The sequence below is a fragment of the Taeniopygia guttata genome, chromosome 1A (assembly GCF_048771995.1).
Source record: "Taeniopygia guttata chromosome 1A, bTaeGut7.mat, whole genome shotgun sequence".
NCBI lineage: Eukaryota > Metazoa > Chordata > Aves > Passeriformes > Estrildidae > Taeniopygia > Taeniopygia guttata.
Window position 1 is genome coordinate 41493019 of NC_133025.1, and position 19602 is coordinate 41512620.

A 19602-nucleotide genomic window follows, 5' to 3' on the forward strand; every position below is an offset into this window, starting at 1 on the left:
TCTGAGGTAAAGACTTCTGCTTCAATTCAGCTCTGTTTGCTGCCAGTCTGCTCCATGCAAGTCAGTAACACAAAGACAATAATCTTTCATCTGCATAGGGAACAATCTGCTCTGAAATAATGTTTCAGGAAATAAAGATTTTTGGCCATTTTTACTGAAGTTTGGAGTCAGGAAACTACATGTCGCTATAGGACACATGAAAGCACAACACGAGCTACCTGCTATTTTGCAAGGTAAAGAGAAAGTTTATTTTCTGACTCCAACTTTTATACTTTTCCAAAGGTGACAGTGGATTGGAGAGTGAATGGGTTACCTCTCCAAAGACATTGGACAAACCACTGGTATATCAAGTTTCTCTACCCCCATGAAGGAATGCAAAACAATATTTTGTTTACAGAAATTGTGTGGGAAAGTTTTCTAACAGAATGTAAACTCAGAAGGCTTTAGAAAAACTTAAGAATCAGGGTGATATATACACTCTGTTTTGCTCAAGGTAATCTCTTCAATTAACACTGGAACTACTTTCACAGCAAAAAAAGATTTTGTTCAAATGACAAGTGTTGATGGATTTTCTTTAAATATTCCCCTAGTTCCAACACAGATTTATTAACTTTTCTTAGAAATGTAAGTGCTCTTAGACACTGACTATTTTTTTAACATACAGAATAATGTAAAATAAAAGGTACTTACCAATTTTGCAATGTCATTCACATCATCTGTGACTGGATTCCCGCAGGAACTTTGGGCTTTGACAAGAGGATTAAGTAGGAGGAGTTGAAGACAAAAGCAAGTGATAATCCAAGTCTGTTTAGTAAAAAAAAAAAACAAGAAACCCCAAGTAAACAATCACCAAATATGAAGTAACAAGAGACTGTAGTAATGTTTTTTATATGTGCAGTCTAGAGGCAATAATACTCTTTATCCTTCTTGAAGGCATACTTGTACCATTACAGTATCATCTTCATGGCAGGAACCCACTAAAATGCACTTAATTGATCTTTTCTGGAACCAAATATCTTTAGAGTGTTAATGGAAAAACTAGTGTGGAGCCATTAGGTTACTTGCACAGGATCATGTTTAGCTGGGTTTTTGCAAAGTTTACGGATATTAAAGAAGAGAAAGATACAAACCTTGCAATAGTCTTTATCATCACAATACAATTGATTACAAACTTGTCATTCACTTGATAGATCTGTGGCTCTAATGTGATAAATGATAAGGAACAAAATTATACCAGACTACATCAAGACAAAAGGAGAAAGTTCATAATCACAGCCATTTCATTTGAATACTTAAACTGCAAGCAAACTCACAACTGTTCTCTGCCCAAATACTGACATCTCAAGCAGCAATACAGTACATCTTCTCCAAGTGACATGCTCTGGCCTCTCAGAAGTGCCAGCTTGGCTTTGGCACTACATTCCCCTCCTAAATCCTGTTGGAAACAGCAGTGCAATGTACTTACACAGGCTTGCGAGACACAGAGAAAAGCACCAGATAACTAGCTGCAATGCACCTGGGTGTCTCCTTGGCTACACTGCCCAAACTTCCTCGCCTTCTGTTGTTCCTTGTGCTTCACTGGTTTCCCACAGAGCCCTGTGCCAAGTTTAAGCTGCAGATCTTTATTTCCAGAATGTTAAAGCATTTAAGTTATGGATAATCAAAAGTTGCCTCGGGTTGTGAAGCTTCCTCTGCCAGCTGACTAAAGCTGTCAGCAAAAGCCGAGGATGGTGTACATTTATGGCAATTATGGAATTTGCCTGTGCAGGCTCCTCAGCCTCCATAAGGGCAGGACTGAGATCAGGATTTGCTTTTGCACAAACTAAGATACAGCTCAGCCCCATCTGTTCTGTGTGACAGGTAGAGAACTCCAGCCTGCACCCTTGCCTTCATGTGCTCTCCAACTTTTCAATTTAAGACCAAAGCAAATGAAACAACAGCAACACAATTTTTCTAGGGAAAACAAAAGAAAAATCACAGATTAAAAAGATGTATCAGTATAGCAATCTAGAGGGCCTAAGAAAGAATGATAATAAAGATTGCTCAGGAATTTCATAAACTTGACAGAACAGTGCCAAGCACTTTAACTAAAAGAGCTGTTAAATGACAAGAGTAATCTCTTTCTTGTATCTTTTATCTCTTAAATCTTGTATTTATCCTACAAGTAAAACCAGTCATCTGCTTTCTTAGAATACAGCTTCCTGACATATTTAGGTAAAACCAGTGTGGGCTTCTGGTAGAAAAGACAGTCCAGCTTCCTCTCCCTACCTCTTGCACTGGCAGTGATGGTTTAGTCGGTTGTACCAGGCAGACAACTTCCATTTTGGTTTTCTTGTAGTATTTTTCAACTTTCTGATCCAAGTAACTGACACAGCTGAAATGCTCTGTCAAAGATGAGACAAGCCAGGACTGCTGATTTCAGTGGAGCCTGCACTTGCCTTTCCCTAAACTGTACCCTCAGATACCACAGAGAAAGAAATCAAAAGTATTCTGAGCAAAGTGCATTTACAATATGCAACATGTCTTTTGAGAATGTCTTTTGCTTCAACAAAACTAGCAGTTAGAAACAATTTTATTTTAATATTTGTAAAAATACTTACTGAGAATAATTACCAGTGTGAAGGATTGAGAATAATTAATAGTTCATCTAACAAAATCTCTGTGTTTTAAGCTACAGAAAGCTTTGTAGTTATGTATATATGAACAGTTTGAGCTCTGGGGAAATGCAAAGATACTGCTAGTTTTAGAAAGTCCCTTTGAGAGCTTCTTGCACTGTATTAGAACTCAAAGCAATTTAAGAACTGATTTCAAGTGACCAAGAGAAACATCTCTCCTATGTAAGCTCCAGAATCACAGAGGAAACAAAAGGTGATGTGAAGTTAAATGGCTACCTCCTCATTTACAATTTTTAGAAACAAATTGCTGTAATAAAGGCAAGAAGTTAATGACAACTAAATACTCTAACTATACTGTAACTATAATGTTAACTATACTGTTTTCAAGAATGAAAACTGAGTAGTTCAACCTTTGGAGTAAATCAATGCATTAGCAGTTACACTGGCAGGGTCTTTTCCCTGTTGTGTTCATTGAAGATGGAGTTCACACCAAGAATTGACAATTTCTTTGTTGGATTCCTCAGCATTGATTAGTATGTAAAGATGGAATTTCTTCACTGAACTGTGCCATGGTCATAAGATGATGTTCAACCCAACAGTCTAATAATCAGAAATGGTTTTTCATCAGATCAACTAAGTGATAATAGTAAACACAGTAGCACATTCCAAATAAAACCAGAACTTTGATGTACCTTGTCAATTTTTGTACTTCTGAATACAAAGACAGCCTATAAATGAAGCTTAAAATCACTCTACATTATATAATTATGTAAATAAATAAGAATACTTTTTTTTCTATGTACGTAATTGATGGGATTTAAAAGCATAATAATTTTATAACTGCTATTAAAACCAAATGATTTGCAAATTTTGAGATTATTTGAGGTTTTCCTTCCTCATTTTCTCCCTGTGTCATCCAACAGGAACTGAAAAATCTTCCAAATACTGCTAGTTTCGACATGTCTATTATACAAAATATTTTCATTATTTGCACTTACAAAATATTTGCATTACGCATGCCTTCAGGCACCTTATATGTAAGGACTCTACAGATCAAAGGGTTGAGCTATTTTCGTGTTATTTACTAATGACCAAACCTGCTGTTTGAGCAAAACTTGAATAGATTGAATTAAATCAAGGACAGAACAAATGGGAACCATAAACAATAGCTGTATAAATAGAGATGCCCATTTTATACTTTACTAAGCATAAATAAAAGTTACATACACAGCATTTATAACAGATTTCCATATTTAATTACTCCTAAGCTAACATGGGATTTTTCAAAGCTGGCCTCAGAATTTAATCACATATCATTTATTAGCATTAAATTGAAGATATATAGCAGACAGGAGGCAGACCTGTATACCACAGTGCCTCTTCCTATTTTTGGCTCAAAAATTATTCAATTGTCTTTAGATTCTGAAATCTCTTAAATACTGAATATTTAAGTTTGTGCAAGGGAAAAATAATTATGAGACTCAAAAGGATAATTAAAACAAAGGATTACAAGTATACACATTTGTTTATTCTGCAAATGATTTGCATTATTGCTTGTAAGCCATAATCTAGAATTTCAGCAAACAGCATTTTAGAAATGTAGATAGTGATCCAATATGTTGAAGACCACCCTTTCAGTTGTAAATCAACATCCTTTTCATTTATTCACTTCATTTACAATCTGAAGTGTCGACAAAGACTGCTGAGTGAGTGGTTTAGCATGTCTTTCACAGTATGCTATGAAAGATACTCAATCATGTTAATGTTCAGCTAATTCCTTAGGTGGAAAGCAGCAAGGGGAATACCACATCGCTACATAAACCATACTTTGGAAAGTCTGGACATTCCCAAATATCTAGTTCGCCCTGATAATACTTCTAACCACAAGAAGGGAGAAGACATTAAAAAAAAAAAGCAAATTACAAACCACAAAAAAAAAATTAAGCACAGGGAGAGGTAGTAACTACATAGATGAATGGGTTCTCCATTTTAAAATTTCTTGTATTCAAATCATCTTAACCATGGAATTTTTCAGCCCAGTTTCCTGAGAAAATCACCCAATTAACCACAACCAAGCCACAGCTGAAGGAGGTTAGCTGACAATGTGGAACAATGTTCACCCTGGGCTACGATTCCTGAATTTATTTTTCACTTCTGTTAATTTTGGAATAGAAACATCTTTCAGTATTAGCCCCTCAGACAGTGTTTACATGCTGCTTTGCTGAGACACAACTTGTGAACTTCTGCCACAGATAACACTGGTTGGTCAGTCATGGACAGCTAAAGTAATGTTCATACTTATGCCTTGAATAACCTTTTGTAAGAAGATTTAGAGAAAATGTAAATAGCAAGAAAATATATTTCTCTGGGGTTTTTTTATTTGTTTGTTTGTTTTTAACCACAAAGCATCCAGATGCATAGAAGCACAGTAATTCTTCCCTATGTCGATTTAATTATTTAGCTGTGATAGAGATTAAATAATTAAAGTCATGGAAGAACGGTCCTAAACCAATTAAGAAATTAACTGCCAGCATAGAAAAATGTTTAAGTGCAAGAAGAGCATTTATACAGAACGTAATCCAATTACCATTTCCATGGTATTCAGTGACACCTTCACACCTGCTAATGGCAGTGCTTACTTTAATACCCAACATGGCCATGCCTAAATACTGCTTAAGTGCTAAACATTGCTCAAGCCTCCAAAAAAAAAGTGAGTTAAGTGTGAAAAAAGAAGTCATTCACTCATGACCACCTAGTTCTGGAATAATGAAGTACTTGGCAAGCACATTTGGAACTAGCAATGTCCACTGCACACTCTCAGTACCCATCAAAACTGGCTCTAGTGTCACCAAATACAATAGCCTATCACCTAGGGTGTTCTCTAAGTGATAGTCTTGGGTTATATCTCCTGCAACCAAGGTAATTCCAACTCAAGGGAGTTGAGCTGTGATCCTCTGGTATATCTACCTTGTAATTACCATAGAATCATAGATTCATTTAGGTTGGAAAAGACCTCTAAGATCATCAAGTCCAACCATACACCCAGCACTGCCAAATCCACCAGAAGACCATGTCCCTAAGTGCCACATCTACGCATCTACCACTGGAGCTGATTTCCTATCTATCATGGCTTCCTGGCTAAAAGGGGCAAACAAGGGGTACACTGGTACTCCTGACCCTTACTTTTCACAACATTTATGCATTTTACATTGTCAAGTCAATACGTAGAAAAATAGACATGTTCACTGAACAGACATCAGAATGTCTGTGTGAATCCTTGTCTCATACATGCTCTTCCATCTGGGCACCCTAACTTCTGCGAAGCTCCCCAGTCAAGTTGTGAGTTTTCTTGAACAGCATTTTGGCAGTCCAATGAACAAAATGCATAACTTCAGCTCAGTGAGTCACTCTACAGGGGTGAGACACCTAAAAATCTCGGGATCACGCCCTCCATGCTTTGTTATGATTACAAAAGCCAGATACATACTTTTCTAGTGAATGATACCACTCTTTTTTTAACCATGACATGTAGTAAGGAGTATGATGATAAAAGTAAGCAACAGAGAGTGTCAGAGTTATTTTTCTGCATTTTGATTTAAACAGAGACTATAGAAATACTAATCACTCTTTTTCAGAGTAAGTTTTAGAATGTTTTGGACACAGAATATTTGAACATATATTTGGTTATTTACAAAACATGGTACATTTTCTACTCAGTTCTGCATATAATATCTAAAATACATAACATGAGGGCATTTCAAGGGGTTAAGGGGAAGGAAAATAACAAGTTCATGCTAAAAATATAAGCAGGGAGGTAGCCATTGTTACCTATATTCAAATGAGTTCAACAGGCAAGCTGCTTTCATAGCTGTTCAATCTTTTTGTGCCAATACTGTATTTGCCTTTCTGTGACTCTCCGCACCCTAAAAGCTCTTCCCCCATACCTTTACACTCACCTGAGTATCCACAGGGGACTCCAAGAATGACAAGAATGGGAGGTTTCGTCTAACTTCATTTGGTGGCAGAATGTTAAAGTGGCACTTGCTAGACTCCACCAGCCATGCATGCAAAAGCAAAGCCAATTGCTGTATTCAGATTCTTATAGGCCAGCTCCCTTCCAAAGGTACACTTTTAATGAACTGGAAATAATTCTATTCAAGTCAATGGATAAAAGGTAGTCCCAAACCTGTTAAGTGTTAATGCAGAACTACTTTTTCTCCAATAGTTTTATTTTTCAGCTGGAAGGAAAAACCATTCTCTAGTTCTGCCAAATTATTCATATCTATTTCCTGAATCAGACAAATTTAAGATACGTTGTGCTACCTGTGCTGAGAAAATGATGAGTCACACCATTCTTTCCCACCATCCAGACCTTGGGAAAACCAGGAAGCTGCTTAACACTATACGCCAACTTCATTTCATATGACCTCAGGCCAATTGCTATTATCCTCTACCCCTTGCAGCTCTTCTTGACAGATGTAGCTGGCTGCTCCAGCCAATGTGCTACTGCTGCACTTGGTAAGGAGAACCCAAACTCCTGCTGAGTTTGGCCTGTGTGTTTCAGCTGAAACCAAGATGAATGTGATAAGCAAGAATTGTAAATTGATAGAGAGTTTGCCTTGCAAATCAATGCAATTGAGGTATTTTGCAATTACATTCAGTAAACTACAAAAAAGTTTTCTTAATGTGAAAATAAACATATTTATTTTCAATCTCTATAAGAATACCATTGCAAAATATTTGGCTGTTCTAAAAATATAAGCTCTGGTTCTTTAAAAATGTTATCTGATCTATAATAAATTTTGTCCACTCTTTAATCTCACTTGACAGTCAGGGATTCAGGCAGTTTCTATGCATCCTAAACTTGTCCTGGATGACAGCCAGTTTGTTTAGTTCCCAAGTACTGGGAAGTGAAGTTACCAAGAGACAGGTAATTATACATGAATGTTGCCTCTGGAACTTGCGTTAAAAGCATCTGAATAAATATTTACTGATAATAATCCATCAGGTAGCATTTTAGTGCAGTAGAAGAGACAGGAGTTTTAAAGGACAAAAGTGTTTCAGTTGTAAGAAAGGATAAGAATTTCAAAAACTTCTATATTTTGAAAGAAATCTTCCTATTAAATCAGAATCAGAGATTATTAGGATCTCCAGAGGTCCTGCACTTAGCAGTCTTTTTAGGACATGTGCGCTGGCAAGAGAAATTTTCTTTTCCACTTGTAAAATTCCATAGCAAACATCCAGGATTGATACTGAAAATTTTAATCTTTCTATCTGTAGAGTGATAAAGGCCAATACTTTCTTGTTCTGTAACAAAGGCACTGATACATGCACAATCAAAACAGAAATTAGCAGAAGACCAGACTTCAGCTGAGAAACAAAAATCTCAACACAACCTCCCACAAACTTCAAAGAGGGAGTTGTCTTTTTTCCCCTACTGGGAAATTACAAAACTCTAGCATAGCTCCAAAGGCATTTTAAAGTAATTTAAAGGGGAAAGCAACTTAAGATACAAGATTATCTTTGCAGGGAGGACAAGCTCCTCACACTATATGTAGCTGGATGATCTGACTTCCTCAGGGAATGAAAAGACATTCTCTTAGATAAAATACTTAAAGATTTTTTTTCTAAAGATCTATTTCAGAGGTCTTGCTTATTTGCCAAGTTCATGCAAAAAAAAAAAAAAAGTCAACTATATTAAATATTCTTTTGAAATATAATGAAAATATATCTCAAACAATCTTCTTTAATCTTGAACTTTCAAGCTCCAGTAAAGGAAAGGAAATAAGACTTATTACAGAAATTCTGTACTGGAGCTTTAATTCTTACCATCTGCTACAAATTATATGTTGTTTGATTTGTAAGAACTATTACACTGACAAAATAAATTAAAATAAATAAAATCAAGTAGAAAAGTGAAAACAGCTATTTTGATACTTGGCATACACCAGAACCCATGTACACGATAAAAATGTCCTCCCTTCTATATCATTCTTAGTATGAAGCAAATAATGTTAAGTGGATTCCTACTCTTTCATGCACAGAAACTTTGCTAGATAACAAACTGCATTATAAATTTGAAGAGTTTTCAGTTCATGCTCAAGTCTGTAGAAAGCAAACATCAGGAAAAAATCCTTATACAAAATGAAAAGCAGTTTAGGTACTTTTTTTATTTTCTTTTGAATTATTTTATACTTCTTTATATAAGCAGAAGATGATTTTTGAAATTTAAATCACAGAATCATCAACTTGGTTTTAAATCAAAGATGTTCTCAGAAAGACACTGTTCTGTTTCTGGACTCTGAATTTTTTGATAACATCCCTGACATGCTGTATCTTTATAGGGATATAAATCCAGAACTAATTTCTCTGATCTGCTTGATATGAGTTACAAAAGGGTAATTGCTGAAACAGACTGAAAGTAGAAGCCAGTATAGTTGAGACTGTGTTTCAAGCATCTACCTTAACCATATTACACTTTTATAATTCAAGCTTAGCTGTGATTAAAGAACACTGTTTGGAGCTCTTCGATATGCCAACACCAGTATAAGCTTTGAAGTGTTGATGGATTACAATTTTTCACATCAGTATTGTACTACATATTGTAACACTTTTCATTTCCTGACTTTTTATAGTTGCTGTCTACATTAGTGGTCTACACGAATACTCAGAATAAGGTGAGGAAATAGAGCTTGCATTAATGATATGGTTTTTATCATTATAAAGATCATGGGATCCAGCCCCAGAAACTTTCCTCAGTCCCTCTTTCATTGTGAAGGTGTCATGACAAACATCAGGCAAATGTGGTCCTCTACATTCCATTCAGAATGGCTTTGGCATCTGCTACTAAAGGCAAATGATATCAGTAACCTGAATTCCAATGTCCAGGGATAGGTCTAGCCAGTCCTCCTTGACAGACATTTGGAGATTGGTATTCTTGGAACATTAATCTCTTCAGTAACTTTGTCTGCCCCATTCCACAGCAGGTACTAGTTTTCAAAGACACTGTGGGCTTCAGGTAACTCCTGGCATAGGTAGGCTCCAGATAAGTTTTTTGTATCCCACTCCTTTGATAAGATAGCTTATATTTTTAATAGGACTGGATAAAACTAAATAGAAAGAGTGGACTAAAGTGGGATTGGAGGGGATAATCACAAACTCATTCAGGCTGGAAAATAAGATCAAGCCCAGTTGTAAACTGAGCATTGCCACCACTAAACCATGTCTCAAAGCATCACATCTATACATCTTTAAATATTAAAATATTTCCACAGTTGATAACTCAACCACTTCCCTGGGCAGCCCATACCAGTGCCTGGCCACCATTTTGGTGAAGATATTTTTCCTAATGTCCAATCTAAACTCTCCGCAGCACAACTTGAGGCCATTTCTTCTTGTTCTATTGCTTGTTGGGAGAAGAGATCAATTCTCACCTGGCTATAGACTCCTTTCAGGTGACTGTAGAGAGCTTATCACTCTCCTGAGCTTTTGTTTTCTCCAGGTGAAACAGCTGCCCAGTTCCCTTAGCTGTTTCTCTTAAGACTTATGCTCCAGACCCTTCACCAGCTCTGCTGCCCTTCTCTGGACATGTTCCAGTACCTCAGTGTCTTCCTTGTAGTGAGGCACTCAGGACTGAAAAGAGGATTTGAAGTGAATCTTGGGAAATTATCCCAGATTGTCGCTGTTCTGATGTTAAAAGCCTGGTACTGTTCAGTGTAAGTGACAGTGGTTTATATCAATGTATTCTCATGGAAATGCTGCTCCTTTGCTTGTGCATTTATACTCCCATCTTTCTGATGTGTTGTCTTCATGTACTCATGAAAATCAATCCTACTGTAAGGGTCTTTGCTATGCATAATGAAAAAGTCAATTTGACTTTCATTGCTTCATTACAAAAAAGCAACATAAACTCCCCCCAAACCTCATGGAAATAAACAAAAATTTCTCTCTTACCTCTTCTCAGATTACAAATTTTATTTATTTGCTTTCTATAGTACCTTAGTTTCACAGATTCTCTTCTTCAGAAAGTGTAAATATAGGATTGCCCTAACTCTTACTAAGTATTGTTACAGCCGTCACAGTGGGTGCAGCATCCAACCAGGTAGTTGCTTCTGAAGCAAAGACAAACAAACCAACACTAAGTCATGCAACTTTTAAATGGGATCTCTCCTCATTAGTCAGAGCAGTTTCTCCCATTGATAAGTAACTTGGCATAAAAGGTATACCCAATCTACTTTTCACAAAAGCTGGCTTCTTTGGATATATTCCAGCAGCACCTGCGTCAACTTAAAAAGGTTTGAGACGGGAAATAAAGTTTTCACTTTGATCCCCCAAAAAATCCCAGCTGAGAACTTTCCAAATTGTGATGTATGTTGGTGAGGAAAGTGATTTTGTATTTTGAAGGCTGTTGTGGTTTAACCCCAGATGGCAACTAAGCACTACACAGCTGCTCATTCACTCTTCCTCCTCAGTGGGATCTGGGAGAGAATTGGAGGAGTAAAAGCAAGAAAACCCAAAGGCTGACATCAAGACAGTTTAATGAGACAAAAAAAATAAAATAATAAGGGTAACAATAGTAACAAAATAATTAGAATATACAAAACTAGTGATGCACAATGTAATTGCTCTCCACCTACTGACCTGCCAGTTCCCAAGCAGCAGTAGCCCTCAGGCAGCTTTCCCCCCATTTATATTGTGTGCATGATGCCATATGTTATGGAATATCTCTCTGGCCAGTTTGGGTCACCTGTCCTGGCCGTGTCCCCTCCCAGATTCTTGTGCCCCTCCAGCCTTCTCACTGGCAGGGCATGAGAAGCTGAGAAGTCTTTGACTTAGGGCAAGCTCTACTTAGCAACAACTAAAAAGATCAGCATGTCATCAACATTATTCTCATACTAAATCCAAAACACAATGCTTTACCAGCTATTAGGAAGATAATTACCTCTACCCCTGCTCACATCAGGACAAAGATTTAAAAAAATAAAATAATGAACCAATCAGATAGTTAGCAGGCCTGTGGTGAAAGTTTTCAACACCAACTACAACACTAATGAAAGAAGGTCATTCTGCTCTACAGAATTCAAAAGATGCTTTTACAAGCATTATTCTAAACCTAAATTATTACCTTGGGGCATGTATCAAGAATGAAAAGTATTTTGAACACATTGATCTCCTATAGCACAAGGGAGTCCCATTACACAACTCAGCTGCAGAAATGGGGCAAACTTATGGTCTTCCATAGTGAAGCCTGCGTTTCTGCTCCTTTTCACTAATTTTCATCACAAAATTTACTTTATCCCACATAATGTCTATTAATGATGTGCCGTTCACGATTTAGAAACATGACTTAACAGATTGAATTCTATATTTTACAAGCACCTTGTACATTGTGCCATAAGAGAATGAATGAGGAAAATTCAACAAAACAGTGTCTTGTTTGCCAGAAACAGCTTGAGATTTAAATAAAATACATAATCCTTTCTGCATCATGTTCTGTCTGTTTTGAACAAAGCATGTTGTTAGGCAATGAAGTCAGCTTCTGATTCCATAAACAGCCCCTGTGGACATTTTAACAATTATCTATAGTCAATTTTTACAAAAACTGCCAAAGGTTTTAGTAAGATACTTTGGTAGCGGAAAAAAAAACTAAAAGCATTTACTGGCAAGCTGCTTAAGACCCAGCATACTAAAAAATCAAAAAAAAAGTGAAAAATGAAACCCACATCTCCTGTCCTTGGTGTTTTCATCTTCCTTCGTCAAGAGATACAAGAAAACCCCTAAGGACTTTCAACATGATGAACATCTTTGTTACAACAAAAATTCTATTCTTTGTACAGAGCATTTCTTGGAACAGTAGTTATCTGACAATTGGCCAGCATAATGTCAAGGTATTTCCTTGGGAAATGTGTAAGTTTAGACCTTACCATTCAAAAACTTGGAGCCCGTGATTCCATATTTGTCAATAACCAAAGTTTCATTAAGCTGATCACAAAAATACTGCTAGCCTTCCACTTCCCCTAAAACTATAAATTTCTGAAGTTTCACTGGATCTTGGGTATGTAGTTCTTATCACTTTACCTGAGAAACCGAGCTGCAGCTGTAGTGCTCCAAGAAATGTTTGTGAGAATCATGCAAAGTTATCCTAGCTGATTCCAAATAACACAAAGTAAGAAAAAATCAGGTTTAAAACACTTTCTAACTGAGAAAAAAGCCCCCCAAAATGCTATAACGTTTTCCAGATCCTGATTTCAACTCCATTCTCTCATACATCAGACAGCATTTTATTTCCTATATAATTTGAATTGCATGTCTTGCTATATACAAAACCAAAGTGAACAATTTAGCTTTAAAGTAATGATTTGTAAAAGGATACACTGTTATTAGAATATAAGTACATTAAGCATGGATCTATACTTTTTTTGTGAAAAGAATATTTATCCAAAGCAACAGACCAATGTATGAGATTATTCTCAAATGCCTTGAAGCTTGTGAGACTGCAGAAAAATCAGGTAAGCGACACATCAAATTAGAAACTAATCTTCAAAACATTTAAGTATGCTTTCAAGACAACGTAAGCACTAGGCAGCCAATAAGCCATTTACCTCAGCAAGCTGGAATTAAAAACACATTATGTCTTGTCTTAAAGTAATTACATTAGTATATTAGCAAGAAAAATCAACTATTTTTTTCCAGATTTTCAATTTAAACTAAAAGAATTTTCATATGGCAAAAATACTTTAGTTGTTATTATTATTCTAACTGCATATTTTTACAGTAGAAAGCAAGCATCAATTCCATTTTCAAGATGTACCAAAATGCATTATGCCATTGTTAATTCTAAAAATTCTTTCTGGAATTATTTCCTGGGGCACATGTTGCTATTTTTTTAAGAAGCAAATTGTCAGAATGGCCATTTTATGAATGTCAACCCATGTGTAACATTTTCCCAGGAAAATTTAAGTTTAAGATGGCAAAAATGGGGTGGGACTGATCAAAATGCTTCCTTTAACACAAAAATTCAGCAACTGAATTACTGCATCAGAAACTCAAGCATATTTTTAATTCCTATGCACCTCTAAAAGTGGACACACTTTTAAGTGCTTTTTCCTGCTAACACTGAAGTGCTGTACAAGAGCATCTTTCAGGGATGGTGCATGGAAACACCACTGGTTTTAAATGGCTAGAGCTGTGCAACAACTTTACACAAAATTTTGACTTCTCACCATTGATAGTCACATGGTAAAAGAATGATCTTTCAGTATGAGCATCTCAGCTGTCATTACTTTCACATATAATTGAAGTTCAGCTACAATACATCTTAAAGTGTTTTCCTTTCCTCTAAGCTAAAGGCTGAATTGTTACAGATGGTAATTTTGGCAGATGGTTGTATATGAAACTGAGTTTATAATTAGGCTAAACCTGACTTGTACAATTAAGGCAATGAAGATTTGGAAAATAAGATGTGTCAGATCAGTACATGATTAATCTGGTGCCCACCAAAAACTGAAGAAACCTGATCATTCAGATTTACAGAGTACATTGCCTATATGAAAAATTTCTTCTGAATTGCATGAATTAGAAGAAAAATTTCATGCACAGAGTGTAAACGGAAATAACCATGGTGTTTTACCTACTTAAGTGTATAATCCCTTATTCTTCAGTCAAGGCTAATGAGATGGTCTGAAGCCATCTAACAGCTTCCTGCTGCTGAGAGAGAGCTCCTCCTCTGCAGCTTCCCTCCCTCTGACATTCATCTGACCCCTAAGCAAGCCAGTAAATTCAAAGACAGTGACTAGCCAATTCAGCTGAGAGACAAAAAGTAATCCCTGAGGAATGAGCAAAGGAGGAGATGAAATGTGCTAGAATGAGAAGACTAGGACTACCCCTTTCTGGATATGACCTCTTGGGCTCGCTCTAACATATATCAAGCTGCATTTCAAGCCATATTATATCTAGTGTCAAAAACCTTTCCAGACTGGTAATTTTGTGTTAAGGTGATATTGCCAGTTTTAGCCTCTTCTGATAAATATTTATTTATTCTTGTACCAAGAAAGGATCTGTAATGTCCAGCAATCATTCTCTCTACTCCTTTCTGCATATCATTCAGTAGTTTCTTGCAATCGATTTTCAGTCTCTCTTCATATGCAAATTGCTCCCTTATAATGCTTTTGCCTGTTTTAAGATAGCTATTTCTGTTATGCACTTTTTTTCAATGGGAAAACCAGAACGTTTTTCAGGATGGCTGATGATCACTATCATAACAACACTCCGCTTTCAAATTTCTCTTTCTGATCCTACTGCATCCTGATATGCTGCCTGATTTTTCTACTATGGGTACAATATAGGGATTTTTCATTCATTTTCTGACCAAGCATTGCTACAAGAACATAAATAAGAGCTTGTAAGCAGCTTTTAAAAGTAATTGAAATGGCTATTATTAATTCAGTTACAATTAGTTCAAAACATTCCTTCCAAAATGCATCCCCCTTGCTCTTCAACACAACAAACTCCACTTGCCATCAGGCCATCTGTTCTCCTATCTCCTCTAAACCTTTACACAGTTCCTCAGAATCTCTTTTAGTTTCAATTAACCTGAGTAATTTATGTAGCTTGCACATGTTGTCATCAATCTGTGAACCCTATTACCAGATTGAACTATATGAGGTTACTGACAATAAAAGAACATTACCTTTTAGGTTTTTGCCACGTTACAAATTAATGACTTGTTCCTATACTTTACTTTCTGTCCTAATTCGTTTTTTTTTCCTCAAACTGTTATGGTAAGAGAGATACACTACGGGGCTACCTAGTTTTTTTTATTAGGTCTTTATTTTTTAAAAATCTAAATATGAAATTTCTATTCTTTCTCCTTGTTCATCCATTTTGAAACACAAATATATTTCATGCATTGAATAAATTTCTTTTACAGGAACTGGGCTTTTATATTCCTTTCACTGAACTCTATTAATACAGGGCTCCCATCTGCCTTCTACCAAGCGAATTAAATACAGCAAGATCTGCTAGCAATGCAACAATAGAGGCAAGCTGCTAAGAAAAAATCTTTTCAACTCTGGACATATTCATTAATTCTAAAGACAAGAATTAAGAGTTAATGTGTTCAGAGGTACTGCATATTTAAGAAAATGAAAAAAACCCACCATGTTCATCTATTTCTATGAAGTCATAATCACCTTGTCTTTACCTTAAAATCAACCCGACTTACAATTTATATCCTGCCTTTAACTTTACATCTGTTCACACAAACTGTATTTTTAACATGCTGGCGATTTGTGGGTGGTTTCAGAAATTTTTTGGGGTTTTTTTGTTTGTTTGTTTTGTTGGTTTTGGTTTTGATTGGGATTTGTACAGACTAACAACAACAAACTCCATCAAAGTGTTTCTGGTATTGCAGTGTTTCCCCACAATTCTACTATGTGTCCAGGAAGAACAGGCACATTACTATGATATATACCAACATGCAAGAGCTCTCAGCTTAAAGATAAGGGACACAGGATAAATCCCAGCATCACAGCATTGTGACCACGGAATAAATATGAATGTCATTCACATGATCTCAATGTTTTTGTTTGAGTTATGCTAACTAGAGAGAACTGTAAATATCTAATCTTAAACCTGAAGTCTACTTGTGGCTTTCCTTAAAAAACCACAGAAATTGTGGGGTAAACATTCCAAAAAGAAGTTAAGTCATTCAGCTTACACTACGGAAACGCACACATAACTGGACAGAAAAAAATTTGACCAAAAAAGTTCCCTAAGTCTGCAAAATTATGAAGAAATATAAGTGCCTATTAGATACAAATGCCTATAAAACGTAACTCTTACAACAGTAACACAGTATTACAAATTTAGTTAAATAACTGAGATTAAATGTTAGGTATTCTCACAGCATCTGCAATGATACAACAGAATGCAACACTTGGAAAAAACAGCTATTTTACCTTACTTTTACTGATAACTTTCACAGGGGTTACTCATTAAAAAAATTGAATTGTAAATCACGTGTAATGTGATAAAGAGCTTTACATTTGGTCAAAAGTATTCATGTGAATTAGAAAGAATGGCATAGTAGTGAAATTATTCAGGTACATGTTCAACAGAACCCTTATATATAGATGTGCTGAAAGAAAAACTCGTACAAGTATTGACACAATATATGTTTTCTAGGATTATTTTTACACCTAGTTCTCAAATGTTTCCTAGGATCATTCTTATTAAAGAAGACACATGAATTTGCTTGGCCTATTATGAAATTTCTGTGGCTCCCATAATTTATCTCACAGAAAATATAACCCATTGTTGAGAAGATTAGTGTAAATATCCTCAGAGCACATACTTTGCAATGTCTGCACTCTAAAATTCCAATAAGACTGGTTATGCATTTTCATAAGTGAGACAATTTTTAGCAAGTTTACTTGAGTGACACTTATTAATTTTTATTGGAGAAAATAATCTTCCCAGTTTTACAAGATTTACACCATTGACTTTGCAATAAGTAATGGAGTATGTATGTTAAGAAGATGACTCCATCATAGTGAATAAAGCCAAAAAGAACATAATTGCTTGACAAATAGCACTTCAGACAGGTACTAATTCAACAGTAACTGAAACAGTGTTCTTGGATGCAATTGACTTGTTTCAATATAAATAAACCAGATTTTAGTAAGCTAAAAGCAGATTAACTTCACATATGCTTCAGAGGCTATTTGCAAATGTCAACAACATTCTGTTACAGTGGGAAATGACCAACAGTACTGTAGAGAATCTGACCATTACTGGGAAATGTTTAGCTGGTCCCTAAAACCTAGATGTGAGGAGAGATTTTTTTTTTTAATACACTGAGGAGAATGAGAAGATAGAAATTCACTTCAATTATTTAAAGAATTTATTAAACCATAACTTTTTAAAAGTAAAATGAAAGCCCCAAATCAGGCATTTCTCACTTGGTTAGGTAACAGAGCTGAGAGGCACACGGGAAAGCAATAACAACTACTTCTAAAAGGATTTCCTTTTAAAAAATTTTTAAAAGCAAGAATTTTCTTAATATATTAAGAAAATTACTGACCTTACAGAGAAAAAAAAAAAAAAAGTATTATCACTTCTAGAAATGGCAGGACCGTATTTCTTCCTAACCGTAATAATAGATTGCAAGCATTGTAAAACAAAAAATCCAACATATTCAAAAAAAATGGATTCATTCTGATCCTGTCCAAAGAGACACTTTGCTTCTACAGATGATACAAAATATGGTAACAACAGGGTATTCAGTGGACTAATATTTGAAGTGGGCCCCAAAACGTAACGAGAAATAAAAATGCCAGAAAAAATATAGAGAACATACACTGGAGATGAAGTTTAAGGTGTATGGCAGCAAAGAAAATGCTGAGAGACACACCTTCAGTACTGTGGATACTAGAAGTGCAGAAGTTTTGTTGTTAGAGGTGAGGATACTGACTTAAACACAGTAGAAGCCAGGAAAGCTAATTTTCTGTCTTAAGGGAAAGAGGCGATAAACTTGCTGCCATTTTCACGTGTGGCCTTGAGCTATGATGATAGGAAAAAAAAAAAATCCAGAAGAAAATGGATGGAGTATTATGAACATGATCTGACTTGAGATTGGATAAATTTTTAAAAATAGCAAGTTTTTCACTGATTTTAGTAGCCTGAAATACTGCCTAGTATCAAACTATTAATGGAATAAACACTGAAGAAATACATCTAAACAGTTTGGAACAGACTACAATTATGGCCAGATTTTTAGAGAGTGCATGCAAAATCTAGGGCATATTCTTTGCCAGGGATTACAGAAGATCAAAGCACCATCCATGACAGTATTTAAATTTACAGTATATATGAAAGGTTAGCATTTCCTAGAAAATAAAGCAATGCCCATCAGAATCATTCAAACTGATGTCAAATACAGCACTGGTAGTTTTTGCTGTTAGAAACAAATGCAATCCAGACATTGCTGAAGCACAGTAACTTAAAAAGACACCAATTATGAATACTGGAGATACATTTTTTCCCCTCATTTTTAAAATAACCATCAAAAAGCTCTGTTTATTTAGGAGCATGTTTTTAATCCAAACGAAAGAGGGTGCCAAGCAGTGTTATACAAGCTTCCTAAATTCATTTGGCTGACTAATCCTCCTATTCCTGCATGCTTCAAAGTAGTAAAAGAAAAACAAGTCTCAGGAAGAACTGACATTCAGATCTGTATCAGTTTAAAGACATAATGCATAATATTGTCTGCTTGCTATTTAATGCAAAAGACAAATTTTGCTGAGTTCACTTAATAATGAGCAAATGGAGGGTGGAAATTAGAGGGTTGGAACTTACAATAGACTATTAGCATGTTTAAATTTCAACCTCCCTAAATTTCTAAGCACTTCTTTTCATTCAGTGAATTATTTTGCATATATACAGCATATTAATTTAAATGTATCATGACTGACTCCTTGGTGTCTTACTTCAGTTAGACCACAAAAGCCAGCACCTTGGTATCATACTCCCATTTTATACAATTATGAAATCTCCATAAAGAGACAGGAATTTTTTTGGACCAACATGAAATGGAGGAAGAAACTTGCCTACACACTTTAAACCCTCCACATTTACAGGTAAATTACAAGATTAAATATTATGTATTATTTTATACCAGTATTATACACTAATATAATAATTAAAGTTTAAATATATTATATTAATTTCTTTTAAATGAAAATTTTATATCAGTGTATTACACCACATTTTCAGAATGTGTTATATACAATCATCAAGTTCATTCATTTGTCCTGGAATATAACTCCTACAAAAAGAGTTGCAGTATGCTTTGCACAGAGTTCATTTTGTGTTTCAAACAGAGATAGATTGCCAGGACATGCACAACTTGCACACAGTCTGACTTATACTGCCGGAATAACTTTTTTCCAAAAGTAATTAAGAGGTTATGTGTTACTAAACAGACCAA

The 19602-nt window shown here is 35.5% G+C and overlaps 1 protein-coding gene across 2 annotated transcripts in view; it reads right to left on the reverse strand.

Annotated features, from left to right (window-relative positions):
- Positions 1 to 19602, reverse strand: part of KITLG (KIT ligand) — a 56288-nt gene that overhangs the window by 30329 nt on the left and 6357 nt on the right. For both annotated transcript variants that reach the window (XM_030260992.4, XM_032746048.3), the window contains exon 2: positions 691 to 804. In XM_030260992.4, the coding sequence (XP_030116852.1) occupies positions 691 to 804 (114 nt within the window). The remainder of the gene's footprint in view (positions 1 to 690; positions 805 to 19602) is intronic.